Here is a 10355-nt window from a genome sequence, read left to right on the forward strand (position 1 = left end):
TAGGGAAGTCAAGCCGACATAAGCTGGTATTACACTGGCCGAATGTCTGCCAGATCATCACTTACTAATTAAGGATACCTTAGCTTCTTGGAAAGCGACTAATTATATAAACTTCCCCAAAAAAAAAAAGAAAGTTAAAAAAAGACCAGCGACCAAGATCCGTATATAACGTTTCAACTGCTTGTTGCAGTCTTTTTCAAGATAGATAGAGATATATATATATATATATATATATATATATATATATATATATATATATATATATATATATATATATACATATACATATATACATATACATATATACATATATACACACACACATCTATCACTTTATGCCTCTGTGGTCCCTTCTGGCCATCTCTCAAGGTAGAACCAACAAACTTTTTAGTGAATGAAGAGTGAAACAGATTATGGTCTTGCGGGATGTGTTGAAATCACCAGAAAACAGATTATCATCATGGCAAGTATCAGACAAGGGTTCATTTTGATCATAGTCAATACCTGCAGTACTTACAGATTAATTCCTTTTGCCATTCTCAAGCAGTCTCCTTAGATTATGCGGAGAGTATAGCGCATTTTAAGGGTCTGATGGATGGCTGTATAGGTCGACTTGCTCTCCGATTTAAATTTTAAATTAATTTTTAAGGGGTGACGGCATCTGCTTTTCATAAGTGGGAACAGGAATTGGTAGATGATAAATTAGGGTTTAATATGAAAGAAGGCATAGCAGGAGTAAGAGCAGCAATTAGTAGTGAGCAATAGAGGGAGATGCAGTTTTGCATAAAACATAAGGCAACCTATGCTTCTGACCTCTCATAAGGATGCACCTTCACATTATTTGAGGTGTTGACCCAAATGCAATTTACAAAACGCTAATCTATTGAATGGTTTATGGGAATGCCTGCTATTGAAGCTGTTTTGGCACAAGGTCTGTAATTTTATTATTGACATCTGACTGATATTCGAGAGTCTCCTCAATGCATTTTTCACTATCTTCACATGGACCATGGAGCGGATTCTTCAAGGGTAGCTGCAAAGAAGTGCATTTTATGCCATTGGCTTCAACCGCACCTACCCACCTCGAATGAGGTACAAGGGACTTTACGATATCTTATATACAGACTAGAAACTGAACCTCACAAGAAGAAAGCCACTATAGGGTTTTTTAAAGAAATGTCCAGATAGGTACTTGAGGTGCAATTTTATCTTGTATCATTTCTTTTTCTCATAGGACATGTGACTGTACTCATGTATGTTGTTGCTTTAGTTGGTCTCATTAAAAACTCTTATCATACTACACCCCAACTCTAATGCAAAGGACCCACCTTTAAGTGTAGCTTTCTTGAGCACTTTCATTGCATACAGTTGATTGTTGTCAGGCGGGGTTATTTTACGAACCAGAAATACCTGCGGTGAGAAAAATAAAATTAAATCTATACAGCGCAAATAAAAGGTCATACCCCAAGACATGTCATTCACTCCAATGGTTCTGGAGACCACTAATAAGATAACTTGAGTCAAAATTTTCCATGATCATCCCTCTAACAGAACACAGCCCTAGGCCTCTTGCACACGGCCGTTTTGTGCATTGGGGACTGCAATTTGTGTTCCCCAATGCACAGGCACCATCTGTGCCGCTGCTGCGACGGATCCAGAACCATTCAACTTGAATGGGTCCATGATGTCTCCGTACCACAAACAAAACATTAACTCGTACATTCCTCCTACATACAAGTATGTGTTGACCAGATAGGCTCACAGCTGAAAGGTAGCCATTACATCTCTTAACAAAGCTCAGGGTGTACTGGGTCGGCATTATTGGTGTGGGTCTTTCACTCCTGAAGGGGACATCAGATGGTCCCCTATCCTGAGCACCCAGTCACTGGGTCGACTCACCCGATTTCCGAGCTCCCTGCACTCAGCTGTATCTGCGGCGACAAGGCGCAGCTATAACTGGGCATCCACCTCAGGGCTGGCAGAACAAGGGAACCATCGGTTCCCTACCCTGCCATTTGGCGCTTTGCTGTCATGCAGGCGGCACGATGAGGTCATTGCTACACCTGAAACATTCTGCCTAGCACGAAAAGAAGTGCATCACTGGATAACTTCTTGGGAACAGGGATAGGAGAGTATTAAGCTGTGGGGTATACACTGTATACTGGGAAAAGATTCTAAAGCACAGAGCGAGGGCAGAGATAGTGAGGCACAAAGCAGGGGGGCACAGATTGTTAGGCACAGAGTAGGGGACACAGATTATGGTACAGAGCTGTGGGTACAGATTCTGAGGCACAAAGCATGAGACACAGTATGAGGGCCCAGAGCATGAGGCAATATATACAGCATGCACAGAGCATGAGGTACAGTATGGGGGGCAGTGAGAAGCTGACGACATCTGGGCGGCAAACTCTACAGAGCTGAGAAGCCAACTATGGTGGTCGGAACTAGACTGAAAGAAAAGGAAACAAAATAACCCTGGAACAGACATCAACTCTAATTCACTAAATGTAAATCTTTATTCTGCCACTGACCGTGTCTGATCAGTGCTGTAGTCACTCGTATGTTCTACAGCGTGACAATGGCTGGTAGCATTCTCTTTTGGGAATCTACCACTCCTAGCATACCTTTACACCTCTTCAGGACATAATGGGGGCTGTAATTTCATACAGTATTGTGTTTGCTTCTTGTGCTGTATGTAATGTGCTTGGTTCTGGGGCTGTATGTATGTAATGTGCTTGGTTCTGGGGCTGTATGTATGTAATGTGCTTGGTTCTGGGGCTGTATGTATGTAATGTGCTTGGTTCTGGGGCTGTATGTATGTAATGTGCTTGGTTCTGGGGCTGTATGTATGTAATGTGCTTGGTTCTGGGGCTGTATGTATGTAATGTGCTTGGTTCTGGGGCTGTATGTATGTAATGTGCTTGGTTCTGGGGCTGTATGTATGTAATGTGCTTGGTTCTGGGGCTGTATGTATGTATGTATGTATGTATGTAATGTGCTTGGTTCTGGGGCTGTATGTATGTATGTATGTATGTATGTAATGTGCTTGGTTCTGGGGCTGTATGTATGTATGTATGTATGTATGTAATGTGCTTGGTTCTGGGGCTGTATGTATGTATGTATGTATGTAATGTGCTTGGTTCTGGGGCTGTATGTATGTATGTATGTATGTATGTATGTAATGTGCTTGGTTCTGGGGCTGTATGTATGTATGTATGTATGTATGTATGTAATGTGCTTGGTTCTGGGGCTGTATGTATGTATGTATGTATGTAATGTGCTTGGTTCTGGGGCTGTATGTATGTATGTATGTATGTAATGTGCTTGGTTCTGGGGCTGTATGTATGTATGTAATGTGCTTGGTTCTGGGGCTGTATGTATGTATGTAATGTGCTTGGTTCTGGGGCTGTATGTATGTATGTATGTATGTATGTAATGTGCTTGGTTCTGGGGCTGTATGTATGTATGTATGTATGTATGTAATGTGCTTGGTTCTGGGGCTGTATGTATGTATGTATGTATGTATGTAATGTGCTTGGTTCTGGGGCTGTATGTATGTATGTATGTATGTATGTAATGTGCTTGGTTCTGGGGCTGTATGTATGTATGTATGTATGTAATGTGCTTGGTTCTGGGGCTGTATGTATGTATGTAATGTGCTTGGTTCTGGGGCTGTATGTATGTATGTAATGTGCTTGGTTCTGGGGCTGTATGTATGTATGTATGTATGTATGTATGTAATGTGCTTGGTTCTGGGGCTGTATGTATGTATGTAATGTGCTTGGTTCTGGGGCTGTATGTATGTATGTAATGTGCTTGGTTCTGGGGCTGTATGTATGTAATGTGCTTGGTTCTGGGGCTGTATGTATGTATGTATGTATGTAATGTGCTTGGTTCTGGGCTGTATGTATGTATGTATGTATGTATGTAATGTGCTTGGTTCTGGGGCTGTATGTATGTATGTAATGTGCTTGGTTCTGGGCTGTATGTATGTATGTATGTATGTAATGTGCTTGGTTCTGGGGCTGTATGTATGTATGTAATGTGCTTGGTTCTGGGGCTGTATGTATGTATGTAATGTGCTTGGTTCTGGGCTGTATGTATGTATGTAATGTGCTTGGTTCTGGGGCTGTATGTATGTATGTATGTATGTATGTATGTATGTAATGTGCTTGGTTCTGGGGCTGTATGTATGCAAGTATGTATGTATGTAATGTGCTTGGTTCTGGGGCTGTATGTATGTATGTATGTAATGTGCTTGGTTCTAGGGCTGTATGTATGTATGTATGTAATGTGCTTGGTTCTAGGGCTGTATGTAATGTGCTTGGTTCTAGGGCTGTATGTATGTAATGTGCTTGGTTCTAGGGCTGTATGTATGTAATGTGCTTGGTTCTAGGGCTGTATGTATGTATGTATGTATGTATGTATGTATGTATGTATGTAATGTGCTTGGTTCTAGGGCTGTATGTATGTATGTATGTATGTATGTATGTAATGTGCTTGGTTCTAGGGCTGTATGTATGTATGTATGTATGTATGTAATGTGCTTGGTTCTAGGGCTGTATGTATGTATGTATGTATGTATGTAATGTGCTTGGTTCTAGGGCTGTATGTATGTATGTAATGTGCTTGGTTCTAGGGCTGTATGCATGTATGTAATGTGCTTGGTTCTAGGGCTGTATGTATGTAATGTGCATGTATGTATGTATGTAATATGCTTGGTTCTAGAGCTGTATGTATGCATGTAATGTGCTTCATCAGCAAAATAGAGAAATAGAGGTGTCAGAATATAGGAAAGCAAAGAATTCTTACCCAAAGTTAGTTTTTTATCACTAAAACATGGCAAAAACCATACCAATTAGCCATCACTTTTTATTGCCTAGTGAACACTGTAAATACGAAACCTGTAAATGGTGGAATTGAGTTTTTTTTCCCCTCCAATTCCATTAATAATTTTTTTCTAGCTTCCCATTAGATCATATGGAATATTAGGAAAGCTGGTTAGTGCCCTGTGTAATACTGCCATTAATTACCCAATGATCAAGCCAACACTTGTTCATAGGGCAATCACAATCTTCCTCGGCTGACAAGCGGGTTATTGCCGGGAAGCCTTCCCAACAAATAGTCTACCTGATCTGCTGGTGTAATACCAGCCTTAGTTGTGCTTCCTAGTTACATGATAATGGAATTCTTAACAGGAATTAATTTAAAGGCAGCCATGCAGAATATGTAGGAGTAGGTACATTGTAAATAACTGCAGCTATACATATTTTTGTCCATATTGGTTGTTACAGTTTTTCAAACTGGCCAATGACACAGTGTGAATAATGAGCAGTCTTCGTCTGCATACATTCTTCTACTGAAAGTTTTCTTACGGACTAGATCGGAAAACAAGTTTAAGCACAGCAAACTTCTTTCTAAATGATATATACTGTCAGCAGTTGGCTAAAAACAATGATTTGTTGTTAAAGGGACATTTATGGCATTGCTAGGATATGCCTGAAGGTTGCAGGTCCCACCTCTGGGGTTCCAAAGTGAAGGGAGAGCAAGCCCCATTCACCACTATAGGACTTACAAAAATAGCATAGCACTGGCAGTTACTTGTGGTACTCCCATAGCAGTGAAGGGAGAGGATGCAGGCATACGAGGTGTGCTCTACATTCACTTCCATTCTTAAGGTAGGATTGGGTCCCAGAAGTGAGACCCGAAGCTATTGGACATCCTAGCAATAGGCCATAAATTTTCCAGTTGGGCCTGCCCCTTTAAATTTCACCTGACAAACAAATGGTTTGTCGAAATGATCCATTTTGATTAGCTTTAGACCAGGCATGCTCACCCTGCAGCCCTCCAGCTGTTTTAAAACTACAACTTCCACCATGCCCTGCTGTAGGCTGATAGCTGTAGCCTGTTCGGGCAGGCTGGGAGTTGTAGTTTTGCAACAGCTGGAGGGCCGCAGGTTTAGCATGGCTGCTTTAGACTTTACTAAATAACTCATCTACTTACCTTCCCAAAGGATCCCTGCCCCAGGACTTTCAGCAGGACAAAGTGTGATTGATCAGCCTTCTCAGATCCTTCCTTGACGAGGTGTGTAATGGGGATTTCCTTCACTACCACTTCATCCTGTTGAGAACAGAAATAAAAACATCAAACTTTAGTGTATGGTTTTTAAGAAAAGGCAATGTACGATATAGTTAGCTTTTATAGTATTTTTTTGACAATTTCTCAAGAGTCTTTAAGACCACTCTACTGTATATGTGCGCTGTTGGACAGACAAAATTGACAAATGTCGGCTATATATGCATTTTAATAAAGATGTGCTTATTTAGAATTTGATCCTGTATTAATACAAAGTAAAACATTTTCAGACAAAACAGAAAAAGAAAAACATCAAAATAGTACATTTAAGCAGCACACACCCCTCTCAGCACACAGGAAGTGGTAAAAGCATCAGGCAGAACATCATATGAATACACTTATGCCACTCTAAAAAAATAAAACAATTGCCATTGCACATGTTAGTCCAAACAGTAGTGCCTATGGGATGCTACAACTAGTGCCTACTGACCAAGCTGCCCATGTGTTCTGTATCTGGAACTGGAGGACATCGAGATTTATCCTTGTGTTTTTTCTGGATCCAAAGCGAAAAAAGTGTCCGAAATCCAGGAATCCGAATATCCTTCTCCATGGGGCTCAATGCCCACATAGAGAAGATGGCAATCGAACGCTAACGAGTGAGATACTGGACTACCAAATCCAAATGATGTTATCTGTCACCTCCTCAGCTGCTTTCTGCAGAAACTGAAAGCCTGTGATACAGCTATTAAACTTCCTCTGTTAACCTCAATACCAAAATACACTGTGAACCAATGGGTAGGACACAGAGCACCAAGCACCCTCCTGTAATACAATAGAGAAGCAGCAGCAGCACCTCAATGCATGATCCCAGCCTTAGAAGGGATGTCCCCTGAAAACATAAAATCTGCCATATATTAAATCAGAAGTTGGGTGTGCAAGTAAAAGGTAAAGCAGGAAAATGGTTTCTTTTATAAATAGCGCACCAGCTAAACCACGTGAAGATGCCTTTAGACCATCTTCTCATCACCCTTCATGTCAAGTCAGAGAATACAATGTTATATCACTAGTCATTTCAAAAAAAGATGGGGACAACAAAAGGAACCCACTAAAGTTGATACCCTCATGGAGGGAAGAGAGATGATGACCAGTATACAAATAAACAGTGTGTGGTTCACATACCTAAATCTGCACCATAGTAGATTTAGGCCTCTTTCACATGTGTGGCAGATTGGCTCCGGTTCAGGATGCGTTCAGTGAAACTCGCACCATTTTGCAAGCAGGTTCAGGTCAGTTTTGTCTGCGATTGCGTTCAGTTGTTTCTGTGCGGGTACAATGCATTTTGATGCGTTTTTCAACATCTCCTAGTAACCATCAGTAAAAAACGCGTTGTACCCGCACTTTTTCGGATGTAATGCGTTTTTCACTGAAGCCCCATTCACTTCTATTGGACCAGGGCTGCACGAAAAAACGCTGAATATAAAACGCAGCATGTACACAGACCCATTGAAATTAATGGGTCAGGATTCAGTGCTGGTGCTTTGCGTTCACGTCACACATTGCACCCGCGCAGAAAACTCGCTCGTGTGAAAGGGGCCTTACTGCGCAGGTTTTAGCCAGCTGTTCAAGTAATTGGACAGCTGAATGCCAGGTCGCCCACTGAGCAACTACAGGGGACTCTGAAGATAAAAACAGAAGCAGCTTTGACCACTCAATTACCCTTGGTGGTCACATGAGTGCCAAGATGCTAGTAGCAAGAGGCTGCTGCCTGTACTAGAACCAGCATAGCCCTAAGGCCGAATGCACACGGCCGTGTTTGACGGCCGTGAGCGGTCCGTGGAACTACGGGCTGGATTCCTGCTGAGAGTAGGAGCGCACGGCGTCATTTGTTGCTATGACGCCGTGCGCTCCCTGCACAGTACAGTAACACACTGGTTTAGATCATACCAGTGTATCACTGTATTGCGGCGGCAGCAGGGAGCGCACGGCGTCATAGCAATCAATGACACCGTGCACTCCTGCTCTCAGCAGGAATCCAGCCCGTGGCTCCACGAACCGCTTACGGCCGTCAAACACGGCGGTGTACATGAGCCCTAACAGTGAGAACTGTAACTGCAGAGGGGAGATTTTTACCACAGCCCAACTCTAGGGGGGAAATCTGCCCTAGAAAAATAAAGAAATTATGAAGTCCTTCAATGGTAATTTTCCCTGGTGTTCTTTTACAGGACAGTTCATAAAAACTAACAGTGAGGCTATATTACAAGGGAAGAAAATAAATAAATTTATGTCAAGTTTTGAAACTAAAGCCAAAAAAATTATCTATATTTAAAAAAATAAAATAAAGCATTACCTACGATTACCGACGATGATGTAGCTATCCCACATGATAAAAGCTGTTAAACTGTGTCTAGTCCTAAAGGCTTTTGAATGTGCGGCTTCTTTAAGACCAATATGCGTCATTTATCGCCTTTTTAACAATTTACATGACCACAGAAGTAAGCTTAATCTACCGCTACATTTTGTGCCTTTTAGTCAATTTAGTAGCCCTGTCCACTTTTCTGCCATGTTTCATTCTTTTTGGTGAAAAATAAGGAGGAGGAAATAGTTGATATATTTGGTGCAAATCAAAACGCCATTATTTTTGGTGCATTTTACAGTGTCCCCCATTGTGTCAACACATTCAGTTAATGATAGAGACAGATGTACCATCAGCAGAAAAGAAAGCAGCTGCAACTTCCTGTCATCACTTCTTACACAAATGGACATCACAACAAATAGAAAAATGCCAATAACTCAATATAAATAATAAATGTGGGCTACTGCTCCAACTTTAGATGTCCCTCTTATATGACCATTTTACATACTGAGTGCAAATGACCTTATCTTAAGCTCTGATGTCCATATTTCACTTGGATTACGTTAGCACAGGCTAAGTGAATTGAGTGGTGACGTCACTCCAAGTCTAGGCGACTCCTTTTCATAGCTCCATAGCAAGGCTGTTACTTAAACCATGACCCTAGCCCAACAAAATATGCAGATGTGGAAGTCAACAGCAGCATCTACGGTATATCTTCAAGGGGCTACATATTTTACTAACTATATTCCTGTTCTAAGCTTCTACATTAGGAAACACTTATGATGGAGGTGTAGTAACCCCATGTATATTCAAGGAAGCAAAAAAATACAAATAAAAGAACAAAAAAACAAAATGGAAGGTGTGTGGGATAAAAGCTACTACTGAAACCTAGTAACTAAAAGTCAAACACATGTTTTCTGGCCACGACAGTACTATAGGAAACAGATCAGAACAGACATAGGAGAGGTAGAGCAGAAACCACCAAAAGCTGCAGTGGATAGAGTATCCTCTCAGGTACAAACAGCACATATACAGCACAAAGAACTTGCCTCTTTCATCTTGGTTTTTGGACGGAATATTTGCCTCAACATTTTCGGGGCCACGTTTTTAGTCATCGGTATCGTCCTGTAAGGTCATCTCCCTTGGTGTCTACAATGCACTATGAAAGGGGGGTGGTCAGATAGAGGTGGGTTTTTGTAAAGGGCACAAAAAGGATATCCTTCAGCTACAGAAAAATAAATGAAGAAAAAGGGAAATATTGCAATTTCCTTAGCAAAAGCAGAAACCACAAAGAGTGGCCGTACAGCTGGTTACAAGAGTAAGAGGTTGCGATAGAGGGAAGTCAAGCTGGGGGATAAGAATTGTAGAGAGAAAACAGAATGTATGTGGCTGATGGGAAATCTCTTCATGTGCCCATGCACACCACATCATAGTCTGGCCTGTGTTCTAATTCCAGCTTAGTACTAAAAGTTGTGAAGGTCACTCATTCAGGCAGTGATGTACATTCCCACCTGGAGTCTGCTAACTGTCATAAGGACAGAAGTGGGAAAATAGTCTACAGGCCAAATCCTAGGTAATCCCAGAAAAAACTATGACGCAGGCCCTTCTGAAGACAAAGAAATGGTAAATACTACACTATGATCTTCAAAGAAACCTCAGCGATTCTAGATGAGTTTTGGTTGCCAAGCTTTGGATATACCTAGCCAACAGCCTACAGACCCTGGTCCTAAGAAGGCTAGTCCCTGTACTATATGCAGAATACGCAAGAATGAAGCTTAATAATAAGACTGAGCATGGCATGCAGAAATCATACAAATATATAGACCGTTGTAAGTAGCACCCCAACTGTTTCTATATGTCATGCCTTGTATTCCAACAGGCATAAAGGACTATTTTCACACTTTCTTCTACTGAAGTACTTGCCTAA

At 41.4% G+C, this 10355-nt stretch overlaps 1 protein-coding gene across 3 annotated transcripts in view; it reads right to left on the reverse strand.

Annotated features, from left to right (window-relative positions):
• Positions 1–10355, reverse strand: part of RPS6KA1 (ribosomal protein S6 kinase A1) — a 202856-nt gene that overhangs the window by 91514 nt on the left and 100987 nt on the right. Inside the window, exons 1-3 of one of the 3 annotated variants that reach the window (XM_044288062.1) lie at positions 9478–9643; positions 6004–6120; positions 1329–1410 (exon numbers count right to left, since the gene is read on the reverse strand). In XM_044288062.1, the coding sequence (XP_044143997.1) occupies positions 1329–1410; positions 6004–6120; positions 9478–9543 (265 nt within the window). In that variant the 5' untranslated portion in view covers positions 9544–9643. Of the gene's footprint in view, positions 1–1328; positions 1411–6003; positions 6121–6565; positions 6787–9477; positions 9644–10355 lie in introns of those variants that run through there. The other 2 variants (XM_044288061.1, XM_044288060.1) reach the window with 2 other exon arrangements.

The sequence above is a fragment of the Bufo gargarizans genome, chromosome 3 (genome assembly GCF_014858855.1).
Source record: "Bufo gargarizans isolate SCDJY-AF-19 chromosome 3, ASM1485885v1, whole genome shotgun sequence".
In the NCBI taxonomy this organism is placed as follows: Eukaryota; Metazoa; Chordata; class Amphibia; order Anura; family Bufonidae; genus Bufo; species Bufo gargarizans.